Source organism: Orycteropus afer, unplaced genomic scaffold (genome assembly GCF_000298275.1).
Source record: "Orycteropus afer afer isolate SDZICR_OR568_19922 unplaced genomic scaffold, OryAfe1.0 scaffold00050, whole genome shotgun sequence".
Lineage (NCBI taxonomy): Eukaryota > Metazoa > Chordata > Mammalia > Tubulidentata > Orycteropodidae > Orycteropus > Orycteropus afer.
The window spans coordinates 10,765,581-10,782,014 of NW_006921637.1; the positions used below are offsets into that span (position 1 = coordinate 10,765,581).

At 42.2% G+C, this 16,434-nt stretch overlaps 1 protein-coding gene across 1 annotated transcript in view; it reads left to right on the plus strand.

Moving 5' to 3' along the window:
- Window positions 1-2,464: 2,464 nt before the first annotated feature.
- Window positions 2,465-16,434, plus strand: part of EGLN1 (egl-9 family hypoxia inducible factor 1) — a 93,928-nt gene continuing 79,958 nt past the window's right edge. The window contains exon 1 of the mRNA XM_007938485.2: window positions 2,465-3,394. Within this exon, the coding sequence (XP_007936676.1) occupies window positions 2,465-3,394 (930 nt within the window). The remainder of the gene's footprint in view (window positions 3,395-16,434) is intronic.

The following is a 16,434-nucleotide window of genomic DNA, read 5'->3' on the forward strand; positions in this document are numbered from 1 at the left end:
AATAGTTGAAAGGGAGTTTACTTCAGAGTATGGCCTGCTTCCAATATATATGTAAAAGCTCTGGGAAAGTTCTCTAGCTTTTAGCTTTGGATCCTGTATCTGGTTTAGAATCATCAAGACTTGAATCAGTGGCATGCAGTATTGCCTGTTGGTCCTGGGACTGCTGACTTTGCAGCCTATGAACCAACAGCCCGACATTTTATCTACTGATCTTGGATTTCTCAGCCTCCAAAGCCAGCAGCCTTTTGTATTGCCTTCCAATCTTGAGTTCATCACCCCTTACAGATGCATGAGCCAGAAGCCTCCAACTTGACATTTGACACTTGGGACTAGCTATCCTCTACAACTACTGAGCCATTTCCTTGAGATAAATTTCTCTCTCTCCCTCTCTCTCTCTTTATATATATATATATAGAGAGAGAGAGAGAGAGAGAGAGAGAGAGAGAGAGAGAGAGAGAGGCACTATGCCATCAGATAGAAATATATATCTATCTATCTAATGGCACAGTGCCTAAGGCACTTGACTGCCAACCAGAAGGTTGGTGGTTCAAACCCACCAGCCACTCTGTGAAAGAAAGATGGGGCAATCAATTTCCATAAAGATTTACTGCCTTGGAAACCTAGTGGGGGTCACTATGAGTCAATATCAACTTGATGGCAGTAGGTTTGGTTATATATATAAGCTTCACAGGCTTTGCTTCTCTAGAGAATACATCCTAAGACAGACGCCATCAAGAGGAGTAACTTGTGTGTGAATGGAATCCCCAAACAGGAAAAGACAAATAAAACCAAAGAGAAAATTGTTAAGTTGGAAGTGAACTTCCCTAACAAGACAAGAAGACAAGCAAAATGCATTCAGGAAGTTTAAGGAACCCCAAACAGGATAGATGCCAGAAGAAAATCACCAAGACCTATCATAATCAAACTTTCCAAAACTAAAGACAAAGAAAAACTCATGAAAACAGCTCAGGAAAAATGAGTAATTGTCTCCAAAGAGCAACCAATAAGACTAAGCTCTGATTTCTCAGAGGAAATCATGCAAGCAAGAAAGCAATGGCATGACACTTATTAAACCCTGACGGGGGGGGGGGGGGGGATGCCAGCCAAGAATTATATACCTAGCAAACTGACCCCTCAAATGTGATGACAAAATTAGGACATTTCCAAATGAATGTTCTAAAAAATTAAGAGGCTTTGTAAAAACCAGACTGACCTTACAAGAGATGTTAAAGGGAGTCCTTTGGACAGAGTACCAACACGTGATTAACACATATGACAACATAACCCAGAAACCAACCCAAATATAGCGGTATCCAAAGTAAAATACACTTACAAAACTGAATCCAGCTTGTATTTCTGGAAGTTCCCTGTGAATATACTGCTGTAACCAGTTTTCAATCCCAGTAACACTTAATTTTGTTTTTAACCACTTCAGGCCTTTTCAAAAAGAGCTTGTATGGTGTGATAGAAAAAACAGCCTTGGAATCTGACAGAGTCCAATGCCTGGATTCAGTCCCAGCTCTGCGTGACCTTGGGCAAGTTACTTTACTTTTCTGAATTTCCGTTTCCTCATACGAGAGACGAGAATTTTAAGAGCCATCTTGCAACTTTGTGTAGAACGTGCCTAGAACATAAACAGTAGGCCTAAACAAACAAGCAAAAAAACAAACAGCAGCAATTATTACTGTTCGGTCCTGCTCGGCAACAATTTTCCAGCAGGTGTTGGCAATGTCTGGGTCTCAGGGTTGGACTCGGCTGCAGACTTGTGGTCCCACTTTTCCAATACTCGCGGGCTGCCCTTCGGCAACCCCCCCCCCCCCCCCCCCCGCTGGCCAAGGCAAACTATCCAGGCGCGCGAGCCTCCGGGCGTCCTGCAGACCGCCAGGGCGGGGTCCGCAGGCGAGTGGAGGCGGCTGTAAGAACTGCCAGAGCCACCGCCCCACCGGCCGAACGTGTGCGCGCGGTCGCGCCCGCCCCCTCGCCTTATCCTTCCTTCGTCCCTCCCTCCGCTCCCCCGCCCTTCGCACGCCCGCCCGCCCGGGTCGCGGCAGGGTCGTGGTGTACGTGCAAAGCGCACAGAGCGAGTGGCGCCCGCACGCCCTGCACTCTCCTGAACTGGCTGGGCCGGGCAGCCGGGACACAGAGGCGGCAGGGCCGGTGGGTCTCGCGCGCCTAAGCCCACGCGCAGTCAGAGGCAATAACCCTCGGCTGCCAGGCCTCACTTCCCCAGGCGCTGGCGTCGGCGGCGATGAAGTGCTGAGGCGGCAGCTGCCGGCATTGAGGGGCCCTGACTAGAAGACTAGGAAGCGGCCCTGGCCGGAGAGCTGAGAGGGACGCCGGCCGCCTCCCTGAGGCAAAGGCCGGGCGCGTGCATGGCGCAGTAGCAGCCACGGCCTCTCCCCTTCGCTCCCCAGGCCCCGGGCGAGGCCGTCTAGCCGCTACCCGCTCCTGTTCGGCAGCCGCCATGGCCAATGACAGCGGTGGGCCTGGCGGGCTGAGCCCGAGCGAGCGAGACCGGCAGTACTGCGAGCTCTGTGGGAAGATGGAGAACCTGCTGCGCTGCAGCCGCTGCCGCAGCTCCTTCTACTGCAGCAAGGAGCACCAGCGCCAGGACTGGAAAAAGCACAAGCTTGTATGCCAGGGCAGCGAGGGCGCCTCGGAACCCCGGGGCGCCCACGGCCACGCCGCGGCTTCCCACCATCCGCATCTTAACTCCGCGCGATCAGCTGCTGCCAAGACGCCCAAGCCCAGCGGGGCTGGGGCGAAAGAGTTCAGGAAGGCAGCGCCGCGTCGGGACGCGACGGCCACAGAGGCTCCAGGCCGGCCGGCCTCTGGGGACACGACACCGGCCAAGGCAAAGCCCGAGCCCGCGGCGGCATGCCCGCCTCACGCGGCCCCCAGCAGCCAAGGGCCTGCAGCGGCCGAGGCGGAGCCCGGGAAGGAGGAGCTGCTGGCCCGCTCGCAGCTGTATCAGGAGAAGTCCAACATGTACCCGCCGAGCAACACCCCCGGTGAGGGGCTGAGCCACGGCGGCAGCCTGCGGCCCAACGGGCAAACGAAGCCGCTGCCGGCGCTGAAGCTGGCACTGGAGTACATCGTGCCGTGCATGAACAAGCACGGCATCTGTGTGGTGGACGACTTCCTGGGCAAGGAGACTGGTCAGCAAATCGGCGAGGAGGTGCGAGCCCTGCACGACACGGGCAAGTTCACGGACGGGCAGCTGGTCAGCCAGAAGAGCGACTCATCCAAGGACATCCGTGGCGATAAGATCACCTGGATCGAGGGCAAGGAGCCTGGCTGCGAAACCATCGGGCTGCTTATGAGCAGCATGGACGACCTGATCCGCCACTGTAACGGGAAGCTGGGCAACTACAAAATCAACGGCCGAACGAAAGTAAGTGTGTGCTTAGGGTTTGCGTGGACGTCCCTTACTGGGCGGGCGGCCCCATGCCCACCACGCAGCCGTCTAGGGTGACGACCAGCATTTTTGTGATTTCTCGGTGTAAAAATAATTTCTTTTTTGTGTGGTTGGTTAATCCTCAGCACTTCATAAAGGAAAAGGATATAATCTGTAGGTAAGTGTTCTTCTAGTTAGCCCCTTTCTCTGTGCCCACTTTTTTCCATTTATTGTATACTTGCACACTTCACCGTCTGATGGTATGGATTTCCAATTAAACATAAACATAAGACTTTTTTTTTCCTTCTTTCTTTCTTTCTTCCATTGCACTGTCAGTCACAAATCAACCTTACTGGAGTTGGAGCTACCCAAGGATGGATGTTACAGTACTAGTGCTGCATCTGCCTTGTTTGCATAAGCTCTTTAATTCCCTATGATGTTTGAACTATTCGTCAGATTCTGATTAACACAGTCAAAGGCTGTATGTTTAGTTAAGCTCATATTCAGAAAGAGGTAAGCAACCCCATTCCACTCACTCTTCTATGGCTCTATCATTTTCCTTGCCCCTTTGATTGAGACCCACTACAGAACAGGCAAAGAACTATTTCCGTTCTTTTCAGGCTAGGTAGCTTACATTTTTAGCATGGGTTTCCTTTATTTGCTTTGTTAATATAATCCCTCTGTTGAAAAGAAGCTTTTTGTAGCTTCCTGGAAAAATACATGGTATTGGAGCAGGAGGGCTCATTTTGGTGTCTCAATTTGGTGAGATCTTTTGTTTTTCTTTGCCATTGCAGTATTCCCCAACAAATTCTTCAGTTCCTACCTGATCTAGGCCTCCTTTCTCCCTCCCTCATGGTAAACACTAGACTCTTTCCTCCTTCATACTCCCGGTCTTGCAGCCCTTTATCATTTTACTTCCCAGATCTTAATTTTTTCATTGTACCCAGCTCTCCCACACCCCACCCTGCTCCACCCTCCTCCACCATCCATCTCTGCCTGATTTTGTGAGTTTTGAGATAATTGTCTTGGAAGATACTGTCTTGCGAGATCATTGTATTTAGGTTTCTGTATACACACACTGACTGTTCCCACTAGTTCTTTTGTGCGTTGTCAGACCATCTGTTTTAACAGTCACTGTGTGTGACTCCCATACTGCCCAAAAGACAGCATAGGTGATGAGGAGAGTGCTAAACATGAACATTTTGTGGGGAAAAATACAGTGTAAAGTCTAATTTACATATTGCCACTTCAGTGCTGAATGAAGGCACTTGTCTTAATATCATGTAAATTCGTAAATGAACAGTTGTTGAACGTTAAACTGGAATTAAATGGATCTGATTAAATCTCAGCCTTCATGGTCTTTAATGAGATTTTCATTTGTATAAAAAATACTTTGTAATGGATCAAATCTGAATATGATCCCGAACCCTGGAGCAAAAAAGAAACTTGTTTGTGGGAATATTAGTAAAGGGCTGAGAAGACTAACCAAAGTATGTAGTTGGCACATAAGCTGAAGATGGAGCCATGAAGAAGATAATATCCTAAATCTTCCTCAATCTTCTTTCTTAGTTAAGTTAGTTTTCCAAGTTAAACTGCGTCTTCTTCCCTTTCCTATTTTCCTGTTTCCACCTGTCCTTCTCAGAGAGCAGGCAGCAATGGGCCTGGCTTTTAGAGCTGTTGCTTCTCATGGGGAAACAGTTAGGAAATAGCCGTCTTCTTCTTCAAGAGTCTGAATTGCTGAAGGGAACAGTAGTTGAGGTTTCAGTCACTTGACTATACGATCACCCTGGGGTAAGGGACTAGCTGAAGGAAGGATGAATTAATTGTAAAACTCTTTAGATTGCAGCTTATATTTGCATCACTTTTAGGAGCACAGTTTTAAAATGTGGATGGTCTTAGGGAATTCCTTTCATTGTACTGCTTGACTGAATGAATTTTTGGTAATTGTTTTATCTTGTGTAATTTAAGTACAGGTAGTCCCTAGATAATGAATAAGTTATGTTCCTAAGCCCTTACGTCTGTCTTTAAGTCAAAGTAAGTTAGAACAGTTACGTACTGTTCATATCTAACATCAATTAGTCAAATATTTGTCTTAGTATATGAGTAAAACCAAGCCAAACCTTCTGCCATTGAGTCGATTCTGACACATAGCGACCCCCATTGGGTTTCCAAGGCAGTAAATCTTTATGAAAGTAGATTGTCCAGTCTTCCTTCCATGGAGTGGCTGGTGGGTTTGAACCACCAGCCTCTGGTTAGCAGTCAAATGTCTTATGCACCGTGCCATCAGAGCTCTTTTTATGATATATAGTAGACCTTTTCATGCATAAATACATTAAAGAAACACATCCAGGTACCCTAAAACATCTTTAACATAATAACACAGTAATAATGTTTCGATGTGCATTGCGAAGTAGCACCCATTTGTTATTATGAACCTAGAATTTTTAATGTGAAGGTTTGTTTTTAACTACTGGTTATATGGAACTCAGACATTCCTAACCTAGGGACTGCCTGTATTCCCAGAGACGAGGGTGCTTGCTTTGGGAGAGTGGGAAGGTCATCAGAACACCAGTTACCATATATTGAGTGACTGTGGTGTGTGCTAGGCACCTGATTAGGCTTAATACAGACATGATCATAATAATCTTAATAATCCTATGAAGTAGGTGGTATTAACTTTTGAGGAAATTTCAGCTCCTCAGACTTGGCCAAGACAGCATTTACGTTAACCTAGCTGGGATTCAAACTTAGGTCATTTGGATAGATATAAAGTCCCATGCTTTTTGCTAATCAAAAGGTCAGTAGTTTGAACCTACCATCCACTCTGTGGCAGAGAGATGAGGCACTCTGCTCCCTTAGAGATTTACAGCCTTGGAAATCCTATGGTTCTACTCTGGCCTAAAAGATATAAGCAACCTAAGGGTCACTATGAATTGGAATCGCCTCAATAGCAGTGTTATTATTATTTTTTTTAAAGATATAGGTAGGACATTAGATGAGAAAATGTAGATTACTTGGCACACTACTGAAACTAAATTTGGTATGTGTATTTTGTTTATAGTGGGTGAATTACATCATTGTGTGTGAACTGTCTTCTATGATTGAGCTATTTGAACTTTTCTGTTAGGTGAACCATATGGTGTTTATTTCAGGTAGTGGCTTAAAAAACCATTTTATTTTTATCCGCCTGAATGGTACTCATTTAAGTATAACTCTTAAGAAATGGTGGAGGATGGGTATTATGTATGACTGCAGAGAGGGTCTTCAATTAAAAATTTTATTATCCTTCACAACATTGTACGCCAAGGTAGTTACAAAAACCAGGTGTTATGGAGTCGATTCTGACTTATGGCAACCTCTTGTGTGCCAGAACACCATAGGGTTTTCAATGGCTGACTTTTCAGAAGTACATTGCCAGGCCGTCTGAGTAGAATCAAACCTCTAACCTTTCAGTTAGCAACCAAAAACATTAACTGTGTTTGCATTATCCAGGGACTCCTTAAAGTAGGTAGTTGTGTTGTCCTTTTGTATAGGTTAGGAAGGAGTCCATGAGTGGTGGTGTATATACTATAAGAAATCATAGATGACTTGAGGGTAGAGAGAGAAGAGAAATGTAGAGGAATGAGGATTATGGACAAATGTTGAACTTTTCTGTTGGCATTTCTTAGCCAGTCTGTAGGAAAATAATTGCCCATTAAAAGAAAAGTACTAGGATCATATACATAGTATTTTTGGAATATAATCAGAAAGGTATTCTGTTAAGTTAAAGTGCACATAAAGAAAAGAAGTAATAGGTTGAGACCAATAAACAGCAAATTATATTCCTAAGATTTTTTTACTACTCTTTCAGTTAATTAGTCAGCCCTGGCTGATTATGGCTTTTGGAGCAAAGAATAGAATAAAGAAAATAGAGTTATTTTATTATCACTACCATAGAGATGTGCTCTCTAATTTCTCTAGATGTTACAAACAAAACCAAATAAAAATTCCCTAACTACTTTTGCCACTTCCTTTATGCTGTTTATTGTATCCATTGTGTGCAACTTGAAGCATCTTGTTTAATGGTTTAATGGATATATCAGAATTTAGAGTCAAAGTCAGTTATTCTGTATGCCACAGTCTGAAAATACTGTAACTATGGTAGTTTTGTCAGCTATAAAGGGAGATACCTGTGGACTGAAAGGATGAGTAGTCTTAACTGGTTGCAGTGGAACAAAGCTCAGTTTTGTAGGAAACATTTTATATAGTGAATTTAATTCTAAATGAATTTTATTTTGAATTAAAATTATATATATGTAATATATATTTCAGATTTATAATTTTTCATTTATTTACTACTTAAAAAGCCACAAAAATATCCTACAAAACCTTAGTCACACTTGAGGAAAGCATCTTAATAGAGAAAGGATATTGACTTTGCTGCTGTTTAATCTACCACTGGTTCTGTGTCTTTCCAAAACCAACCAGGCCCACTGCTGTCAAGTTGATTCCAACTCATATCGATCCCCACTGGGTTTCCAAGATGGTAAATCTTTGCAGAAGTAGATTGTGCAGTCTTGCTTCTGCGGAGTGGCTGGTAGGTTTGAACCACCAACCTTCTGGTTAGCAGTCAGATACCAGTCCTTAACCTTCCTGAGCCTCAGTTGCTCCACTGTAAAATGATGTTAAAGAATGTCTGTTTTTTCTGCCCACATGCTTGCTCTGAGAACTCATAATGATGCTTATGAGAAAGCACATTTTAAATTGTAAAGTGATGTATAAAATGATGTTACTATTACGGTCCTCATTTTTTAAACTTTATATTTTCCCTATTCCTTACATAATAGTTCTGTGCCTTTCCTGCAGTTTAGCCTTCTTATAAATCAGAGAAAAAAGACTTACAATGATCACTTCTTTTTTGGTCTAACCACCCCACCCCCAACCCATTCATGTACACACTTTTTTTTTTTCCCCAAACAGAAGAAATTAGTCCTAGAGAAGTTAAGTGATTTGTTCAAGGTCATAGAGAAGGTGGTGACTAAACTAATTGACACTTAATTCAGCTCATCTTTGTGTCTGCAGTTTTATGCTGCATCTTGTAAAAATTACATATTCTTTCTTAATTAATTTTGGTATCTTTTATGCTGTTTTTGAGAATCTGTATGAGTATTTGTGACTTCCTTTTACTTCTTCCTTTTGCAGCCTCTTTGTGATTCTACACTTTTGCTTATCTGACATTTTAGTTTACATTTTCCTCTTTTAGATAGTAATCCCTCCTTAATTTCTCTAGATGTTCTTATATTCACCTCCTTTCTTTTCTCACCTCTGAAAGTCATTTTCCCTGAAGCAAGCTTACCCTGTCTTGTTTCCTTAGTAGGAATTGTTTTCTCCCTCTTTGTTTTTGATTTGCATGTTTTTCTGTTTCCCTCCCCCTTTTCCTCACTTATCAGGCTTGACATCTTTGTTCCTTTTCTTTCATGTTTTCTGAAGCCTGTGCTATTCTGGTATGCCTTTGGATTGATGTTACCAGTTTTAAAAACAAAAAAGAAACCCACTGCCATCCAGTTGATTCTTACTCATAGCAACCCTGCTTAGTCTTTTTTGTTTAGGTTTTCACTTAGGCCTTTAAAGCTTTATTGACTGTTTAGTCTCCCTTTCATTCTAGCTCATGCTTAGATAGTTTATATAAAAACTATTTTATTACTTTTTATTATTATTATTATTTTATTTTATTACTGCATTTTATTACTGTGCTTGCATTCTACCCTCTTCCACAAAGCCATTGTTTCCACATTTAAAACATAATCCATCACTACAGGACTGTATTCATATTTGAATCAAGTTCATATCTTTGCCTCTTTTTCCAGCTAAAACACTTCTGTTTTATAAAACTAAACAAACAAAAAAATTGTGAACCAAAATCTTCCCTCGCCACAGTTTGCTTTATGCCAGTGTTTCCTAGTACAAACTCTGAATTGTTCTGCTCCTTTTATTGCATTGTTTTGTGCTTAGTGTTTACATTTTTCCAGAATCAAGTCAAAATTAGTTTTATTTCTGAAGAGCATGAACCGTATGTTTAGCCCCTGTTTGCTTATTGAAATCATCATAAAATTTTCACAAGTTTGGTTCTCCTTTTCCTTCTTTAATGTCCTAAATCCAATTTCTTTATCAAAACACCATACATGTACTCTTGATTTCTCCTTTTATTCTCTGAGTCCTTTATTAATAATCTTTCCATTTATTTGAGTAATGTTTAGTGAATACCTTCCATATGCCAGGTACCATTGTAGGAGCAACGGGTTATTGAATGATACCAACAAAGAAAACCCCCATTCTTTAGGGACCCTAAACTACAATTATACTTTAGGGGCCATATTTGATGGTCTGAGAAGATGTCAGAAATATAAGCCCTTCATCCCTGATCCTGGAATTATAAATAAAAGTACCAACTGTGGTGGTTAAATTTGTGTGTCAACTTGGCTGGGCCTGGTTGAGTGGCTTGGCACTTGGAAGTTATTCCCCATGGTGAGACTGGTATTCAGCACCATGGTGGGATCTACCACAAGCAGCTGAGCAGCTGCTTTAGGGATGTGGTCTGCTTCCCATGTATAAAAAGCAGCTTTAGGAATGGTCTGTAGTTTATGGCATGCTTGAACCTTGCATGTAGCTGTGTTATTGTTCAGCAGCCTGCCATGTTCTGCCGACCTTGGAACCTTTAATGGACTTGAATTAATGGCCTGCCATGTGGCTTGGTAACATCGGGACTTTGTCTTATTACTTGTCAATCTTGGGCTTGTCAGTCTCAACAGCCAGCAGCTGAGTGAAGAAAAGCTTCCAGCTTCAGTGGGCTGGGAGCAGGAGTCAGAGCTGAAGCCCAAGGTTGAGGGGCTTTCAACCAGCCCCTAGAGCCTGGCACTTTGAACTCAGACTTAAAGCCTCCAAACTGTAAAAGAGTAAACTCCTGTTTGTCCAAGCCATCCCATTTGTGGTATATTCCTGTCAAGGTGGCACTAGGTAACCAAAACACCAACTATCAAAGGGGAATTGATAGTATTAATTACAGTATATTCCAGGACTTTTAAGGGTGAGAAGCCATGCTTTTCACTTCAAAGAGCGAGAGTTGCAGAAGTATAGGTAAACATGAGATTATTTTGTATAAGGTGGTTTACAAACATTAAAGCCTGAATATCAGTCAAGCAGGAGCTGTAATCCAGGAATCTGTAAGTTCATCTTAATTCAAACAGCCTCAGTTTAGTACTAATTTTCATGTAATCAAACCTGATAGGAAACATCCAGTCTAACCAATAAATAGGAAAGAAACTAATCAGGTTTGAGGAATTAAAAAATTGACCATTCATGTGAACTTTTTCTCATCCATGTTGATGCTTTCCACTCATCTATAAGTGGTGACTAGAAGTTCTGATTCTATACTTTTATCATGTAATTCTTTATTTTTATCTCTAGAATTTTTTTTCAGCTTTCTATTGTAAGTCTTCTACTGAGTCATTAGCACTATCCCTCTGGAATAGATTTCTTAAAAATTATTTTATAAAGTTGAGCAATTTATCCCCCCTAGACCAGGCCTTTTTGCTGCTTCACCAGTTCTTATCAACCACCGCACCTCTAAAATCTTTGGCTACTTGTTTACTAGCCAGAGTTCTAGACTTTCAATTATTTTCCTCATTGTGTTTTTCAGAATTTCCCTTCTTTCTTCAACTTCTCATTGTAGTTACTTCTTAAAGCTCAGTTCTTAGCTTTTTGCTCATCACTGTCAGAAGACACATGCGTGTTGGGAGAACTTGGAAAATCTGTATTTCTAGACTTTTTTCAGCTTGTGTTGGGTATATATTTCTATATAACAAATTACACCAAAATTTAGTGGTTTAGAACATTGCATACTTATCGTCTCACAGTTTCTGTGGTTCATAAGTCTGGGCAAACCTTACCTGGTTCATGGGTCCTTTGCTCCACTGTCTCTTATCAGACTGCACTTACTGAAAGGTGAGGATGTGCTGCCACACTCACTCTGATTATTGGCAGCATTTATTTCCTCACAGGTTGTTGGACTGAGGGCATTGGTTCTTGTTCAATGCACTTCTCCAACATGACAGGTTGTTTCATCAAAGTGTATAAGCCAAGAAGGCCCTTGAGAGTCTGTTAGCAAAACAGAAGTCCCGGTCTTATGTTACGTAATCACAGAAGTGAAATTTCATCTTTTTTGCTATATTCTTTTGGTTAGAAACCATTCACCAGATTCAGCCCACACTGAAGATGAAGGAATTACACATGGGATTATTGGGGCCATTTTAGAAGTTTACCTGTCAGGGCAGCTAAAATGCTGCATTTTCGTTGGCTTTTTGGAGAACACCACTTCTTTGTCTTGATGTGTATTCAACTAGTCTACAACATTGCAAAATAGATGTTTCTTGATGAAAATATTCTATATCTGTATTATCCAGTACTGTAGCTCCTGGCCTTTTGTGGCTAGTGAGTCTTTGAAATTTGGCTAGTTGGCTGAGGAATAGAGTTTTTAAATCTTACTTAATTTTAATTGACATTTAAGTAGTCACACTTGGGGAAGAATGGCAGTCACACACACGCTCAGATAGTTCAGGTCTAGAATTTAAAAAAAAAAAAAACCAAACTCGCTGCCATTGAGTTGATTCTGACTCATAGCGACCCCTTTGGGTTTCCAAGGCAATAAATCTTTATGGAAGTATATTGTCCAATCTTCCTTCCATGGAGTGGCTATGGATTTGAACCACACTAGCCTTCTGGTTAGCAGTCAGATGTCCTAGGCACTGTGCCACCAGAGCTCCAGGTCTAGAATGTTGTTGTTATGTGCCCTCGAGTGGGATTCATAGCGACCACCCCTTGGGTTTCCAAGGCATTATCACTGTGGAAGATTGCCCCATCTTCCTTCCGAGGAGTGGCTGGTGGGTTTGAACCTCCAGCCTTCTGGTTAGCAGTCAAGTGCCTTAGGTACTACGCTACCAGAGCTCCTTAGGTCTAGGAAGTGAATCCATATTTTCAAAAAAATGAGGGAAAAAATCCATATTTCTCAAAAAAATGAGAAATGCAGAAAATATAGATTCACTATTCTAGGAGCTCTGTTAGTGTAGTGCCTAAGGCACTTGACTGCTAACCAGAAGGCTGGCGGTTCAAACTCACCTACCAGCCACTTCCCAGAAGGAAGGTTGGGCAATCTACTTCTGTAGTGATACCGCCTCAGAAACCCAAGGAGGGGTCACTATTAGTTGGGTCCGACTCAACAGCACATAACAACAACAACATTCTAGAAAATACAGATTCACGAGATCTCTAATAGTGAATCCATATTTTCTGCATTTCTCATTTTATTTCCCTCTACTCACCACAAAAGCTTGTTTTACCATCTCTGTTTCTTTAGTCATATTCATCCCTAAATGCTCACAATAGATGTCTGACTCTTTCATTGTTTTCATTTAGTTAGATCTTATGTTGGTTCTTCCTTTGCAGTTTCTATCCTTTATATGTTGCTGTTCTTTATGGCCTGTGGCTTATCTTCTCTTTTCAATCTAGACTATACTATTTTCTCCTTGGGTGATCTCATGTACTCTTGGAAACACAGATTCTTAAGTCATTTTGCCTATTTTCAAATCCTTGTTCTGCTACTTCATGCTTCCTGATTAGGGGCAAATTTTCTAACAAAACATCAGCTTCCTCATCAGTATAATAAGAACAACAACAAAAAAACTCACTGCTGTCGAGTTGTACCCCACTTACAGTGACCTCTCCTTGGGTTTCTGAGGAGGTATCACTATGGAAGTAGATCGCCCACTCTTCTTTCCAAGGAGTGGCCGATGGGTTTGAACTGCCAGCCTTCTGGTTAGTAGTCAAGTGCCTTAGGCACTACACCCCCAGAACTCACCATCAGTATAATTGTTGTTGTTATGTGCCATTGAGTCAAACCCGACTCATAGCGACCCCTCCTTGGGTTTCCGAGGCAGTATCACTACGGAAGTAGGATTGCCCAACCTTCCTTCCGAGGAGTGGCTGGTGGGTTTGAACCACCAGCCGTCTGGTTAGCAGGCAAGTGTCTTAGCCACTATGCTACCAGAGCTCCCATCAGTATAATAGGAGTTAATAGTAATTTCTAACTCACTAAAAGGAGCCCTGGTGGTGCAGTGGTTAAATCTTTTGGCTGCTAACCAGTCAGCAGTTTGAACCCACCATCTGCACCTTGGGAGAAAGATGGGGCAATTTGTTTCTGTAAAGAATTACTGCTTTGGAAAGCATATAGGAAAGTTGTACTGTGTCCGAGGGTCACTGTGAATTGGAATTGACTCAGTGGCACTGGATTTTTAACTGAGTAAAGTTTATTTGGTGACACATGAGATAATACATGAGAAGTGCTCAGCAAATAATTAGTGCTCAATAAATATTAGTTGTAATTACAGTAATAGTATTGGTAGAAGTAGCAGTAGGTGCAGCCATGACTTTAGTAATATGATTTGTTAATGACTCCTTGATGTGTCTCTTACTGTGACAGCTGTATAGGACTAATGGATATTTTCATCTGAATGGTTTGGAAATACTGTCAGCATGAAGCTTCCCAGTGTGGGGCATGAGGATTGGGAGCATTGTCTGGTTGGAAAATGGGAAGACAGGTTTAAAATTAGTGCTTTACCTGTCTGTGAACTCCATTTAGTTTATTCAGCAGCTATTCACAGAGTGCCTGATAATGCCAGGATGTATGCTAGGCATTGAGGATATCATGGTGCCCATGTCAAAGTAATTCTCTCTGCCCTTCTGGAATCTTATTATCTGAGTGGAAGACAACACTGAATCTGTAGTTCCAAATGTAATGAAAGTTTATGAGATATACGGATATACAGCTGCTCTGAAATGTTTATGAGAGTCGGTAGGTGCATCTCACCTGCCTTACTTAGCAGGCCAAGAAAGATTTCCCGGAAGAAGCATCGTTTAGGCTGAAGGGTGTGCTAGAGTAAGTCGGTTGCGTGTCTCCCTGTGCTGGAAAGAACGTAATATTTTAGAGGAACATATATTCCTTTATCAGTATATAAACTTTACTCATTTAAAAATTATTTCATATGTGCCCCTTTTTTTATTGGGGTAAATATATATGTAACAACATTTGCCATTCCAACATTGTTCATGTACATAATTCGGTGTCATTATATGTTAATCATGTTCAACCTTCACCACAATCTGTTTGCACATTTTTCTATCACCCTTAACAGAGCTTGTTTTTTTTGTTATTTGCTGTCGAGTCAGCCCCGACTCATAACGACCCCTCCTTGGGTTTCCGAGGCAGTATCACTATGGAAGTAGGATTGCCCAACCTTCCTTCCGAGAAGTGGCTGGTGGGTTTGAACCACCAGCCTTCTGGTTAGCAGTCAAGTGCCTTAGGCACTATGCTACCAGAGCTCCTAACAGAAGCTTAGTGTACCCTTGCGGTGTAATAAATTACTTTGTATGGCTTTTCTACCCATAAGTCATTGTAAACTCAGTGGTGGAATGAACAACTGAGGAGCTCCTGATTGTAAATGTTATCCATGTGGAGTATTTCTGTTGGGCGTGGCACAATACAATTTTATGGGAGGTGCCCACTCTCTCTCAGGTGCTTAGAGTTCTGATGCTATGATTGGCTATTTTGACCACCCTGCCGAGCTCAAAAGGAGGCCTCCTAGAGGCAGAACTCTCTCTGACTACTGGTTGAGAAAGACGTGCTACTGAAAGAGACATGGGCTCCTGAGACACGCGTTGCTGGGAAAGAGACGCAAGAGACACACATCGCTGAGTGAGACACCAAGGGACCAGCGCTGCTGGGAAAGAGACTGTGAGAGACTGTTGGCTGAGGGATGTTGGGCTGAGAGAGAGACTGAGCATTTTTTCCGGAACTTGAATTGTAGCCTGTGGTGCTTCCCTAATAAACCCCATAATCTGTGAGCTCTGTGTGGCCACCACAGCAAATTATCGAACTCAAGAGAGAGGTGGCGGGTGCTTTGGGAGGAACGGTTGGTGAAAGGGCTGGAGGGAGGCAGCATGTCTAGTCTTGCAGTAATAGGCCTTGGGTTACTGCTGGTAATCCTGCCTTCCTCTTGTGGGATTAGCGAAGGTCAGAACATGTGGCCTCCTTGCTGTTTTTGCAACCCTATATAGTGAGTCTTCCTTTTCCTTCTACCTGTCCCTGGTAACCACTAATGAATGTCAGTCTCTAAACATTTGCTTATTTTAGATGTTCATATAAGTAGGGCAATATAAAATATTTGTCCTTTGGTGACTGACTTGTTCACTCAGCATAATGTTTTTAAATTCATTAATGTATATATATCAGGACTTCATTTGTCTTTATAGCTGTGTGATAATTCCATTGTATGTATGTATCATATTTTGTCTTTACATTTATCCATTAGCAGACATTTAGTCTATTTCCACTTGGTTAGCTATTGTGAATAGTGTTGCAGTGAACATTGCTGTTTGTGTTTCTGCTTTCAATTCTTTAGGGGGATTTCTAGAGGAATTGCTAGATCATATTAAAGAGGAGTGGTGTGGCATTCATTGTCACAAAAGACTGTTTGAAGATCTGTCCTGAAGTACAGTGCTGTCAGTGATAGGATAATATCCATACACGTACAAGATAGACTGCTATTATTACTACTATGCACCCACCACCAAAGCCAAAGATGAGGAAATTGAAGATTTCTACAAACTTCTACGGTCTGAAATTGACCAAACATGCAGTCAAGATGTGTTGATTATCACTGGTGACTGGAATGCAAAAGTTGGAAACAAAGAAGAGTCACCAGTAGTTGAAAAATACAGCCTTAGTGATAGAAATAATGCTGGAGATCGCATGATAGACTTTTGTAAGACCAGCAACTTACTCATTGCAAATACCTTTTTTTCAACGACATAAACAATGGCTATATATGTGGACTTTGCCTGATGGAATACACAGGAATGAGATTGACTACATCTGTGGCAACAGGCAGTGGAGGAGCTCAATATCTTCAGCCAAAACCAGGCCAGGAGCTGATTGTGGAACAGACCAT